The sequence below is a fragment of the Coffea arabica genome, chromosome 1e (assembly GCF_036785885.1).
Source record: "Coffea arabica cultivar ET-39 chromosome 1e, Coffea Arabica ET-39 HiFi, whole genome shotgun sequence".
Classification (NCBI taxonomy): domain Eukaryota; kingdom Viridiplantae; phylum Streptophyta; class Magnoliopsida; order Gentianales; family Rubiaceae; genus Coffea; species Coffea arabica.
The window spans coordinates 51,092,680-51,105,945 of NC_092311.1; the positions used below are offsets into that span (position 1 = coordinate 51,092,680).

Below are 13,266 nucleotides of genomic sequence, written 5' to 3' on the forward strand. Positions count from 1 at the left end.
ACTACTGATAAATTAATTAAGGAGGAGGGGGGTTTAAATTTTGATTTGGATGCATTAACATGATTGCTCTTTGGACATGCCAAGTGATTTTAGTTAAAGTATTTCAGTTCTGTCATACCAAAGAAAAAGTTATTTAGTTCTTAGCGGTGGAGTGTATACTTCAATTATCGCTATGAATCTCAGTCGGGGTATATAGTACATTGGCTGTGAGGTAATTATACGAAAATCAGGACCTCACGTGGGCAATCTCGAATTTCCCTGGCAGCGTGCCAAAGACTTGTAGAGTGGAGCGTGTCAAATCCCAAGTCCATGGCACTTGCCCCTTCCACTTGCTATAAGCACTTCCCAATTGCGTTGCTCTACAGAAAAAGGCAATGGTGGGGGGGTTTAAGTACTACTACTACTACAAATTATTGGAGGCATATGCAGCATTTCTTGCTTTTTTATTATGCAACTTCTTTTTTTAAATATATTCCTCCAACCCATATTAGTATGGGGGACGGAGGATATACAAGCGTTTTTTTTTTTTTTTTTTTGAGTGGTACAAGGACAACTATTATTGAGTTATGAGATCACAGTAACCATTAAAGGACAGGTAGGTCCAATCAACACATGGGTTTCCCGTCTTGGTGATTTTTTGATCTTGAGTGCCATTATCATCATTACTACTGATTGGACATAGGAAAGAAGTATGGAATGGTTCGACTCTTTTTTTTTTTTTTTTTTTTGTCCTCGTAGTGGGTATCTGGGACTCATGGACTGATAATACCGTACGATCTCAACTAATCTCACGGATGGAGAGAGAGGCTGCCCAGCATCATCCCACCAATGTTTACCCGGGATCCGAACGTGCGCGGAGGCTCTCGCCCAACTAGGTTACAATCACCCGCTCTAGCCCCGGGGGCATGGAATGGTTCGACTCATGCTCGGAATTTATCCAGAGTTCACTTACTAGAAATATACTACTATTGAGTACTGAGATGGTACATAATTTCCACTTATTTTTTGTGTCAAATAGTTAAATATGTGGTACACACAAATATTCAATCGATAATATCAACACTCCTTAAATTTCAGCTTATGCAAAAGAAGAAAAGGAAAGGAGTGCCTGAAGCTTTGGGTATGAATGGAGTCCAATAGTAATACGTCCTTAGTTTAAGTTTTAACTACACTTGAATTAAGTTTTAAGTACAAATCATAGTTCTAAACCCCCCCTCCTCCAAAAAAAAAAAAACCCTGAAACATAATGTGCACGATATAACTACATTCATTAAATAATTAGGAACATTAGCACCGCTTATAGGAAATTAAATAAGTGGTAAATTTCAAATAGTCTTCTAAAAAAAATTAACATTATGTAGCAATAAATAAAAAGGACGAGTGTTTGATTTGAGATAATTGAGAGAATATGTACAGTTCAATAAAGAATCAAAATAAGAAAAAAGGACACCAACAACACCTCGCATGCTGCATTTATAGTTATTTAGTCATTCACTTGTAAAATGATACAAATTCGAACCTTACATATATAAATCATATACCATTTTAGTCCCAAAATCTATTTCATTAAATTTTTTCACTTCAATTCATCATGTGACCACGATTTAATTATGATTTCAATCGCACAAAAGATATTATGTACTCATGATTTATCATTACCGTTTTTTTAAATTTTTTTTCTTTTATTTTCTTTTCCATGGCAATCTCAAGTTTACAAGATCAATGTGCTTCATTTTTTTTCGTAGTCTTCTTTATTGTTATTAATTAAGATAGATGATTTTGAGTTCAAATATGTTTGAAACAATTTGGGAAATTCTTTGTTGGATTGTTTTGTACGGAATAAAGGATTTGTATGCTAATTAATTCTTTCTTATTTTCTTAAAAAGATACGTGTTGGTTAATTATTCAATCATTTAATTAATTAATTCCAATAATGCTTAAATAAACAGATTAGAATATAGCGTATTGGTGTAGGATTGGGCATATGATGTCTTTTTTGTCCCTGAAATTTTTTGGTCATGTGATAGTCGCGTGACAATTTCAAGCCAAAAAGTTGCCTTAAATAGATTTTAGGAATAAAATGGTGCAATTTGCTTAGGGTAATATTATTTACACTCCCCTTAAATTATTTGCACTCTCATTATTTCATTTTCATCTTAATGAAACCGTATTGCCCCTGTCCTCATTTCTTTTGTTGTTATGCTTTTGTTGAAGTATATTAGAAAACTTTACTCCCTTTATAGTGGCTATATGAGCTATTTTCAGTAGACTTTTTTGAAGCATTGGTGTCCTAATTATGAGACATTGTAATTGTACTCAATTTTTTATCATCTTTGAATTTTGAGATTTATTTATTTATTTTTTGTCTTGAAGTTTAAAATTTGTTCACATTGCATTGCTAGATTGATCTTTGACATCATATAATTTCGTAAAGTTTTGTAAAAAAAATCCATGATACATATTGGTGACAATTTTAAATTAGCCATTTTAATGTGTAATGGAATAATTAATTAGTTTTAGAATGTAAGAGAAAATCTGGTAAAGTTAGTTCACGGGCAAGGAGAAGAAAATTAGTGCAAGGGTAATACAGTCTCATTAAGATAAAATGGAATAGTGAGAGTGCAAATAACGTAAATGGAGTACAAATAACATTATTATTATTATATCCTTTGCTTATGTGAGGAACTAATTTGCATCATTTCAAATGTAAGGACCATTTCTGTCATTTTCCCTAAAGACAAACACTCGATGTCTCTAAGCATATGGAATCTCCATTTCCAGAAGCCTTTATCCTTAGTCTCATGACTCTCATCAGAACGATCATGACGAGAATTAGTAAGTTGAAACTTTTAATTAAACCATAAACCAGTCAAATCCTAGTAGAAAGTTCGTCACATTTATGCCACACCAAAAGGTTGATGACAGGCAGTCAAACCAGAAAAACACTGTGGAACGGGAAAGGATCGTAGGTAATGATCATAAGATCCTTTACCTTCTTTTTCCTACAGTTAAATGCTCCTTTCCGACAAAAAAAAAAACCGAGCAAGATGCAAAATGCTTATCCATATTCATCTTTCTTTGAATAGCGATTCTGCAGTTCTAGAGCCTAAGGTAAATCCAATCACCAATAGCAAGAAAAAATGAATGCTTATTAAGTTACAAGATGTGGGAAACAAAACATATCCTAGCGCACACATAGATGCAAGACTCCCAGGATTACGGATCTGTAGCAGCTGAAGGTCAAAGGGCAAAACATCCAGGTAAATCTATGCAGAATAAAAGGGAAGAAGATATTTTTACACCCAAAAAGGGGCACTGAAATGTAGTTGATATGTCCATATGTACAAAGATTGTGATGCCTTTTGTTCTATATCACATAAAAGCATCGACATGTCTACAACTACAAGCATTGACATGTCTACAACACTACAGCCTAAGTCATTATTCAAAATTTTATGTACGGCATCTTTGTTTGCTGTAATGAAAATCAGAATGCAATTTCTTGAAGAATTTGTAGCGTATTCTCGTGAACCTGAATAACAGACCTTAGAAGTCAGCACTAGCCCATAAAAAAATTGCAAACTGCAGAAGTAAATAAGCTTTGACAAAGTGCACCAGAAATCAGAAGAACCTACTAATAAATTGGTTGGTGAATCGCACCACTGTAAAGCATAGCATAAAAACCTATTAGCTTATAAGGTACTAGAACATTTATCCAACACTATTTAACTAACATCCCGAAGGACGAAAAAAAAGGTCCTATTAGGTTTTCCCAAGGAACAAATGCAAGTTGTCAATTTAACCAACTTAGAAAGCACTCAGAAACAGAAATCTACTCACCCATTCTAACTGCTGTGCTGTAATGCCAGAGACATTCCCTGCATATATGCCACTTAATACCTACAAGTTCCAACAAAGATAAGAATCAGTGAAAATAGAGATTCAATGATTCTCTTTGGTAGAAAGCCCTTATTCAACAAGTGCTATGAGTTTCCATGAACTTGATTACATTTGATTCTGAAATTGCTTCAATATTTGACATGCCATTATGACTCTTTCTTTCTAACTTTTCCGGCCTTATTAGAAAACGTCAGTCTATATGCATCCCATATTTGACAAAATCTCCTATCAAAACTTTTATCTGAAAAAGCCACAATCATCCATGTAACAACTGGATACCTTGGAAACTGTCTCAAGAAACATTCCAGGGCGAACAGGTAACGGTTTCACACCAGTAACGCTAGCCTGAATAACAAGATTAGAGGGTTATAAATAGATTCATCCTAACTAGACATAGTTTTTCAAGACTTGTTTCAATAATTAGATATTTGATTAAATCATACCTTTCCTGCAATCCCACTTGAGATCCTTCCCTCACTGCCAATCTCCTCATTCCCAGGGGAATCATCAGCACCTTCATCCTTTCCTTGCATAACATTTTTTATCATCTCACGAACAGTTTTCCCCGGTCTCAGAGCTACAAGCTTGGTTAAAAAGTTGACCTGCATTATCACAATATCACACCAAATAATTCTTATACCAAAATAACTGTGATGTATAACATTGTTCAAGGGATTACACTACCAATTGATAAGGCAATGACTCTGTAATGTATGAAAACTGGAATATCACGAATCAATTCAGAGGAAAAAAAGGACCTCTGACTGAGGGAGAGTTCTAAAACCACGATCATTTCTTTCATCTAGTATCCCACCTCCCATCATATTCCTGGCTTCTTCTCGTATCAAAACAAGCCTTGCAAGTAACTTGCGGTCAAGAACAACAGGACGGGTTTCCATTGTCTGCAAAATGCAGATCAGAAAATGAGTTTTAACCAGTTAATCAGCAAAGAAGCATTGACCAGTATTGTCTGCAAAATGTATAATGGAGTTTGCAATTTAGATTAGGTAATGACGAATATGATAATCTAAATCACTGGTTGGAACTTAGGCCAGGGGGGCAAAAAAAAAAAAGCAATTCAGAATCAATAACTGAAAACCAGATGAAATTTGGAAAGATTTCCCCCTCTTGAGTTACTCAGCTGTTCTCAAATGCCAGAACAGATGTTTTCTTCCCCTATGATAAATGAATCTTCTCAAGAATAATCAGTCCCAATCTCATCAAGAAGAAGGTTTAATACTTTGCCACCTTTTCTTTCACTCAAAATAAAAAAATTCATAGGGTTTTATGCAAGCATAATAAAATAATAGAAAAACCATCTTTTATGACAAATGCTTCCTTCAGTTTTGAGAAGAGCACAACCTCTAGAATGTCATCAGCCTGGCAAGCTATTTCATTCAGGTTTGCTGCAGGAAGGTGGATTTTTGTGCCACTATTGTTTTCAAATACACCGCCGCCTGCAGCTACTCGCCTGAGAAGTTCATGTCTGCTTTCTTTTCCAGGAGTTCGGCAGAGCAATCCAACTACTTGGACCTGCACCATGAAAATAATTCACTGCCAAGATGAACTTTTAGCCTGATAACCAAAATAGATAGTTAAAACTACTAATCCAAGTAATATCCTCACCTGAGGGGGACATTTCTTGGTAAGATGGGATAGTACAGTTTCCTTGATCACCTCCAACAGTGACTTGCGCTGAAAAGAAACATGTAATAATGGTCAAAATATACTATTTCGAGTGAATCAATCATTTGAATAGAACCTGGCAACGACGAGCTTAATACATAGGATACTGCAAATGGCAGCCGATATGTCAAAACTATTGTGCTATAGGTAGGTTTAACAGAAGGATTAAATAAATCTCTAAAGCTTCAGCACAACTAAGAATGCCTGCAACTATAGCTAGTTGTTCTTGCTATTTTTCAAATAGTTTTAACAACAGCAAAACCATTGTTCTAGAAAGGCATATACAACAGCTAACAGATAATACTCACTCAACAAGATGACAATAGCCCAAAAGAATGGAACACTAATGGAGATATTAAATCATTACTTTTTCATCCTGGTCCTTTTCGGCAATCTGGATCATGTAATCAAGGGCCATCATAAACCCTGACTCCATTTCATCCACTCTCTTCCCAATAACTCCTTGGGCAGCCAATTGTACTGCCACCTCCTCAGATGCTTCATCCATATTCATGTCTTCCAACTGTTGCGACATGCATGAATCAGAAAAATACGACAACTTTAATTTCCAGATATGAGATTGAGAATACAGTAGGAGCTTATCAATAGGATAGATGCAGTAATTCAAAACTTCATTCCAGCTGATAGAAACTATTCTCTCAGTCTAACATCTTGAATACACATGCAGAAGAATTGGAATAAGAAGAAACTCAAGCAAGTGTATAGTCTGGATCAAAATCTTAGTTATAACAACGTACAGAAACAACAAGTCTACACCGCAGAGTAAGATTTAACTATTTCTACAAAGACACATGCAGTCATTATCGACTAACACGCAAGATAAGACTAGCATACTCTACGACCAACATGAAACCTGGAAGCAGACTACAAGTAAACACAATTAAAATCCAAAGAGAGTGAAATCAAAGCATATTTGATGTGCTAATCGCCACAATAAAAAATATAGTAGAATTGGCGACTTTTCTGGAAACAGAATGTGGTTCGTGGTTTTCTTTTTACCTATAGTTATCTTTTTCCTCTTATTTAACAAACATCTGAATCTTCACTCGAAATCCCCCCTTTTTCATTGTATCATTTGTGAGGAAATATCAATCACATTATCCACATCTTTAAAAATATAACACCTTTATGCAGATAACATAGGAAAAGATTGAAACATTTCAATTTGATAGACTTTTTTTCCAGGATTGCACCTCTCTCCATCCTGCAGTGGTACGAATTTCAGCATATTCATTTCGATAATATATTTTGCAGCAGTAAATCCTGTTGGGCTCCTTAGAATGCAGCAAGGTTTAGGTTAAGTATTTACAGCTTTCATTCTACTAAATATTTAACTTCTAAGTTCTACTTTTTTTAACTCCCAAAACAAATGAAGGTTTGAGATCATACAATTGTTTTTCCTGATAAGGAATATCAAAATAGCAATTAATAATTAGTGAAGTAAGATGAATCAAGATTTTCACCAAAATAAAAGGCAGTTGAACAGGAAAGTGCACAACCCAAAAAGAAAAGAAATTTGTTATTAGGATAAGGCCTAGTAAATTAGGACTTGAGACTTGGGAGAAGGAATAATGAGCAAAACTTACGAGCTTGGCCATCTCTTCTAGGACAGAGGTAACCTGGTCACCACCTTTGAGTAGAGATTCATATTGGGATGGGCCCCAGTTTTGGTTTTCTTGCCTTGAACCACTACTGCTGCTACTTTCTTGATCCACTGGAAAACCTCCACTGGCTTCAAAAGTGGAGCATGGAGCCAAGAACTTTCGTCTCTTTAGCTGCCACTTGGGTTTCGTGGGAAAAGAATTACGCCATTTTTGTGTACTGAGAAATTTTGATGGAATTAAATAAGTCGTCCCAGAAGCTGCGACGGAGGTAACGGAGAAAGAGGCCATGGAGGAGGAAACTGACTATGTGGGTTTACCAGATGCCGGCTTGGAGCCCAAAAACCCGTCACCCCATCGCTAAACCCCGGATTTTCTTTCTTCTGCCAACGAAAAGAAAACAAGTGGCATCCCGACGCCGTCTGTGGGAATCGAACCCACGACCACATGGTTAAAAGCCATGCGCTCTACCGGCTGAGCTAAGACGGCCCCGCACAGTGGCCTATGCTGATTAGGAAGACTAACCACGAATTTACCAGGTCCAGTCACGTCCATAATACTTACTTTGATCTTTTCTTTTCTTACCCAAAAAAAAAAAAAAATTTGCTTTGACTTTTGAAATTGCCGTATTACTATGTGAGTTTCAATTTCCAAACGATTTGCAATAATAGCGAACAATCAAATACAGTCATTGGTTGAGGTAATTGGTAAAAGACAATCAATGTGTTATGTATCAAAAAATTATTTGCTTGTATCACAAACATATTTTTTTAATACATCGTTTTATCTTTTTAATTAAGTTTTTATTTCAAATATATTATATCACACATAAATTATAATAATTATTTTATATAATATTTAAAATAATATGATATTCAAACACACCCATTAAGACAGTTGACATTCGGCACTCTAAACTGGACAATTGCCAATATTCCAATGTAGGACTGCCTTTGACCAAGCAATTCCTCTATTGCTACTGTTTCTATGTATTAATCGAAGATTTGAATGCAAGGTAGAAGTTCTATGAGTTAAGTGGTGATTAATACTAATAATAATATACTTAACGTAGTAATACTTAGTCCATTGGGCCTTAAAGGGCCGCATTTCTCTCTTCACACATCCAACAAAAGGAAATTTATTTATTGACGGGCCTTGTTATGGCTGATTAATTCCTACTTTGATTCCCCTTGTCAAGGCGATGGGCTCCAACTACACCCTCCCAATGTGGAGATATGCCCAAGAAACAAAGCGGCAAACAGGCCCAAAAGAAAAAATGGCCGCAGTTTTAGCACCGCCTTCCTCATTTTACATTTTCTGGGTTAATATATTTCCGTTTTAATTTTGTTAATGCCAGTAATTTAAAAAGAATGGCAAAAAACTTTCGCTTTTTATTAAACTTCAAAAAAAGTAGTAGCTAATAAGGACACTACTCATGTCATTTGAGATTTGAGAATCGAGAATGCCATTTCGTTTCCAAGAATCCATGTCGACCCATAGATTGAGAGGTTCCGGAATACATATATTAAGACCATTTTTTTGGGGGGGGGGGGGGGGGGGGGGGGGGGGACGTAATCTATACTTCAATTAAGACCAACATTTAAAAGTTATTTCAAGAACACACGTCTCTAATTTAGAAATGAAATATATATATATATATATATATATGTGCTAATTTCAAACACTATACAGTAGTGATTTAAATTCTCAACCTTGTGAAAACGTTTAGGAACCATCCATGAAGCCATAGACTTGATTCGAATCGATGACCTTTCCTCCCAAAAAAAAAAAAAAAAAGGATGGCATTTCTAGCGGCTATTATAATTGAACGTTGGATATTTCATCATTTTCTTCCAAATATGGATTGGCTATTTCATTAGGGTTTTTCTTTACTTGGCGTAGTGCCAATTGGATACACGTTATTAAAGATAAAATCCATCACTAACGGTAAAAGATTTCATACGTTATCATTGAATTATTTGAAAGCGTAAATAGAAGTTCATCTAAATCTGACTCGTTTTTTATTTATGCTGACGTCGAGAAATATTTTCCTAAAATCCAAATGAATACATACTTAAAATGGTATGACTATTAATTTTATCGTTACATTTAATGGATGTCCATTGAGTTTTTGTTAAAAGGAATATCAAGTTCTATATTTCTTTATAAAAAAATGTAGTTAATTTAAAAAAGTGTCACAATTCATAGATGGTGTATCTATATGGTATGATATTTTAAGTGTAATTTAGATATCTTAACAATTATCTATTGCGCATCAACTAGAAAAATTCTAACTTCTATGGTGGTAAAAGGATATTTTCCCCCTTTATTCTCATGCTAGTAGTAGTACTGCGTACATCCCTCTAGCCTAAACCTCAAGTCACGCACCCCGTCACGTTAGAACTTAGAAGCAGGGGCACTACGACGTGTTGTTAGTCGTTCCAGTCTTCCAATGAACTTTACCACTGGGAAACGGACAAATTCATTAATGCATGCTGGTTTTCAACTTTTCTCTTTTCTATTTTTCTTTTTTATTTCCCTTTCACTGACACGCCAACAGAACTTATGACAAGGAAATCATCTGAGATTTGGCTGTTTCTGCCCAGTGAAAGATGGCATCCCCCGTAAAACCCACAAAACCAAAGGCTAATCGGGTCTTCCCAATTTTACAGGACGAGCCTTCCATTTCCCGATGCCCCCCAACTGCTGAATGCATGGCATTACCGAAATAAAATACAAACGCAATGGCAAACAGTCAACTTGTTCTCCAAGAATACTTTAGTTCCGATATTTACCTCCCCCAACCCGATAAAAATACTAAAGCACTACCGTTTCCGCTTCTGCGCTTCCTATAAATGACCCCACATCTGCAGACCCAACGTTCCTCCATTTATCCATTTTTTCAGTCGCTTTTCTCACTCCTTCTCTCCCTCCCTCTCTGTCTAAGTCTCACCTTCGCTCTCTGTTCCGCATTTTCTCTCACTTAGGGTTTTATAGTTTTCTGCTCTCTTTTCCTCTTCTTCATTTGCGATGGCGCAGGAGGCTCACAACGCAGGCGCTGCACCCAACGGAGCGGCTGTGAAGGAGGTGGTTTTCAAGGTGGCGAAGCCGTGGCTGTTCGTGGAGGCACCAAAGGCGAACGACGCCGTACAGTTTTACAAGGTGGCATTTGGAGCCGAAGAGGTTAACCGTACTGTGCATCCTAAGAGGAAGGCCGAGCAGGAGCTTCCTCTCCTTCTTTCTGCTGAACTCAAGCTTGGTTCCTTTTCCTTCCTCGTCTCTGACCTCATTGCTGATGACTCCCGTGCTCCGTACGTTTTCCGTCCTTTTTTAAATTTTTGCTAGCGCTGAAATGATCTCCGTACGATTTTTTGCTTGCTGTTTGGATGGATCTGTATTATCAAAACGATATTTATGAACGAGGCTTATTTTACGTTATTTTGTTGTTTGTTTAATTTATCTTGGTCTTTTGGTTCTTCTGTTGAGGTGGTTATTATTCTGTTGTTGGTTGTCTTGTATCAGGATATTCTAAAACGATAAAAAGTATGTATGATCATTTTTTAACAGCTAAAATTTCATTTATATGATTTTTTTCCTAGTTTTGGTAGTTTTATGATGTGTCTGTCCTTTGCTCATAATATTTCGGTGAACGTTAGTTGTCATTACCATTTTCCCCCTCTGAAATATAGTTGTATTATTTTTTTACTTATTTTTTGTATTAATTACGTGGGTAAATGGAGTCGACCGACATTTTTTGCGCTAATCTTTTAATTTTTGAGCTCAACTCTTTTACATCGCCTCTCCAATTTTTTTGTGGTTGGACGGTGTTTTCCCGTATGTTTTTTACTTTTTCGCTTTCCGTGCGATCTTTTCATTGCTTTAGGGTTCGTTTTTTTTTTTGCATTTTTTATTTCACTTCATTCACCATAACACTGTTTTTAATTCCGTCCAGAGTGAAAACAGTTGGAGGCGGAGTGGCTTTCTGCCTGGAGACTGAGGAGGTTGAAGCTGCGGTGGAGAAGGCTGTGGGTGCCGGAGCCATCTCGGAGGATGTGAGTGAGGCTGATTGTTGCGGTGGTGATGGGCGCGTGGTGAAGCTCAAGGATCCGTACGGAAATGTTTGGCTGGTTTGCTCGCCTGCGAGTGCCTCTGCTGACGTGGAGGCTTAAAAGGCGTTGGATCTAAACCATCATGTCTCTCATCTCTAACTTTTACTAGTACTCGATCCAGTCGTATTATCGTTTTGTCTCAAACAGTCAAGTCCGGTAGCATTGCAGATATTAAGCTAGTATTATTAAATACCAGAAACTGCAGTAGCTGGTTAGATGCTTAGAAACATCATTATGGTATTTTGGGTTCGAAACAATGTTGATGATCCATTGCAACTTTAATTCCCTCTCTCGGCTGAAACGGCTTAGTAGTTAAGGTCTTGCATTATGTGCTTTGTGATTTGCTTTTGTGGTTAGTTGCATGTTTCTAAAGCTACCTCAACTAATGGCTTGAATGAGGGTTTTATGGTGAAAGGATAAGGGGTAGTGCTGACTTTTCGACAACCCCATATCCGATGGTGAGGGACACGTCCTTGGACTTGGAGAGTGTAATGGGTTATGCGGGTTCTAGGTGGTGGTGGTTTATAGTTGTTACTTTGTAAGACTATAGTATCTTACTTTGATATGATTATTAAGGATTAGTATTATATTGTTTAAATTACTGGTTGGAGACTTCGACGAATGAAAAAGGCCTTGGGCGGCGTTGTTAAGGTTGGATGGGGTAAAAAGGGGGGCCCGAAGTGTGGAGAAGTGGGGTCTGGGGGTTTGAAAATTAGGGCACTAGTAGTTGTACGAACGGCAGGCATTGCCATGCATTAGAGCGTTGAAAACGCAAAACTATAATTACGTTCAGGCGAGCAGCTCTGCGTATTGGTATGAGCTTGGCCGTTAAATTAACAGAGAGATGTGGTCCCAGTAACCTTTCGTGGATTTCTCGTGAGTTAATGTTGGGAGGGTGGAACCGATTCTCTTTAGGCGGATTGGTTATATTAGATAAAGTGCAGGTTTGATCACAGATTAGAAATTAATCTCTACGCTTGCAATAAAATTTGAAAGGTGTGTAGTATTGTGTCTTTTGATTTGGGAGGTAGGAACTTTTCCTCCTAGTTTCCCTTGGTCTACTCAAGCCCTCATCTGACATAAGTTAAAGAGTGGGAGTTAAAATTGATGGCTGACAAAATATAAATGTTGGTGGTGCTAACAATTCCGGTTTCAGCTATAGCTTTGTTTATTTGGCTTGACGCACGAGCTTACCCCCTACTGGCTTGGCACGCGATTATGCTGTATTCCTATTGTTTCTCTTTTCTCGTCTTAGAAGAATACTTGGTTGATTCTGGCTAAAAGAGTATTAATTAGGTTCATTAAAAGTAAACTAATTGGTTAGTGTCAGGATTGGCCGATTAATCTTTAGGGAAGGGGCACAAAAATGCGGAATGCTGCAAAATGACCACTGTTGATGCAGGGATTGCCTGGGCAAAACCAACAGTCAAATTCAGGGACATTCATTCGATTGTCGGAACAATAAACGTATTAGATTAGTTTTATATTTTTAAGGTACAAGCTTCCAAGTAAATCTGAATATATCTTACGCAGCAAACCTTTCAGCGTTTTGCTTAGACACCCGAAAAAAAAAAAAGAAAAAAGAAAAAGCTTTTAGCCTTTCTGCTCTCTCCTATGACGACTCACCGATCCTATAGTACTCTAGTGTAATTTTGCTTTTAAAATGTTAATTCTAAGAAGAGTTATAGTTATTGATTTATTCACGTCATTTTTATTTTTGGGTATATTGATTGTTAAAGCTTTTAGCTTTTATTCATCAGCGTCCTTGATTACCCTTTTCCTGTACTGTATTTGTTATTTTGTGAACTATCCATCATACACCAACGGACAAGGAAATGAAGAGAACAAAAATTTTTTAATACATCAAAGTAGAAACCTACAATCCTGTTGGTGTTAACAAAGTTTACGTGACAATCTCATCGAACTAAAGTCGTTTTAGCTTCTCAGCT

General features: G+C 36.8%; 2 protein-coding genes and 1 non-coding gene across 3 annotated transcripts; 1 reads left to right on the forward strand and 2 right to left on the reverse strand.

The window, feature by feature from the left end:
* Positions 1-3,276: 3,276 nt before the first annotated feature.
* On the reverse strand, positions 3,277-7,620 carry LOC113713065 (protein PEP-RELATED DEVELOPMENT ARRESTED 1, chloroplastic-like). The gene is made up of 9 exons (XM_027236780.2): positions 7,194-7,620; positions 5,954-6,109; positions 5,527-5,595; positions 5,263-5,433; positions 4,659-4,802; positions 4,344-4,502; positions 4,180-4,245; positions 3,841-3,900; positions 3,277-3,532 (listed from the first exon to the last, which is right to left on the reverse strand). The coding sequence occupies exons 1-9, from the start codon at positions 7,497-7,499 to the stop codon at positions 3,488-3,490; spliced, it is 1,176 nt and encodes a 391-aa protein (XP_027092581.1). The 5' UTR covers positions 7,500-7,620; the 3' UTR covers positions 3,277-3,487.
* A 4-nt stretch (positions 7,621-7,624) lies between these two features.
* TRNAK-UUU (transfer RNA lysine (anticodon UUU)) lies at positions 7,625-7,697 on the reverse strand. Its single transcript has one exon. It is a non-coding gene; the product is annotated as a tRNA-Lys (tRNA).
* Positions 7,698-10,088: 2,391 nt separating this feature from the next.
* LOC113713070 (uncharacterized protein At5g48480) lies at positions 10,089-11,599 on the forward strand. The gene is made up of 2 exons (XM_027236792.2): positions 10,089-10,519; positions 11,161-11,599. Exons 1-2 carry the CDS (start codon positions 10,239-10,241, stop codon positions 11,375-11,377), a joined length of 498 nt encoding a protein of 165 aa, XP_027092593.1. The 5' UTR covers positions 10,089-10,238; the 3' UTR covers positions 11,378-11,599.
* The last annotated feature ends 1,667 nt before the right edge of the window (positions 11,600-13,266 follow it).

Excerpts from the sequence above, each read along its gene's own strand:
- LOC113713070 (XM_027236792.2), top strand. The coding sequence starts at position 10,239 with ATGGCGCAGGAGGCTCACAACGCAGGCGCTGCACCCAACGGAGCGGCT. Across the intron at positions 10,520-11,160 it reads GCTGATGACTCCCGTGCTCC|AGTGAAAACAGTTGGAGGCG; the intron begins GTACGTTTTCCG and ends AATTCCGTCCAG.
- LOC113713065 (XM_027236780.2), bottom strand. The coding sequence starts at position 7,499 with ATGGCCTCTTTCTCCGTTACCTCCGTCGCAGCTTCTGGGACGACTTAT. Across the intron at positions 4,803-5,262 it reads AGGCTGATGACATTCTAGAG|ACAATGGAAACCCGTCCTGT; the intron begins GTTGTGCTCTTC and ends TGCATTTTGCAG. Across the intron at positions 3,533-3,840 it reads CAGCACAGCAGTTAGAATGG|GTTCACGAGAATACGCTACA; the intron begins GTGAGTAGATTT and ends TCTGTTATTCAG.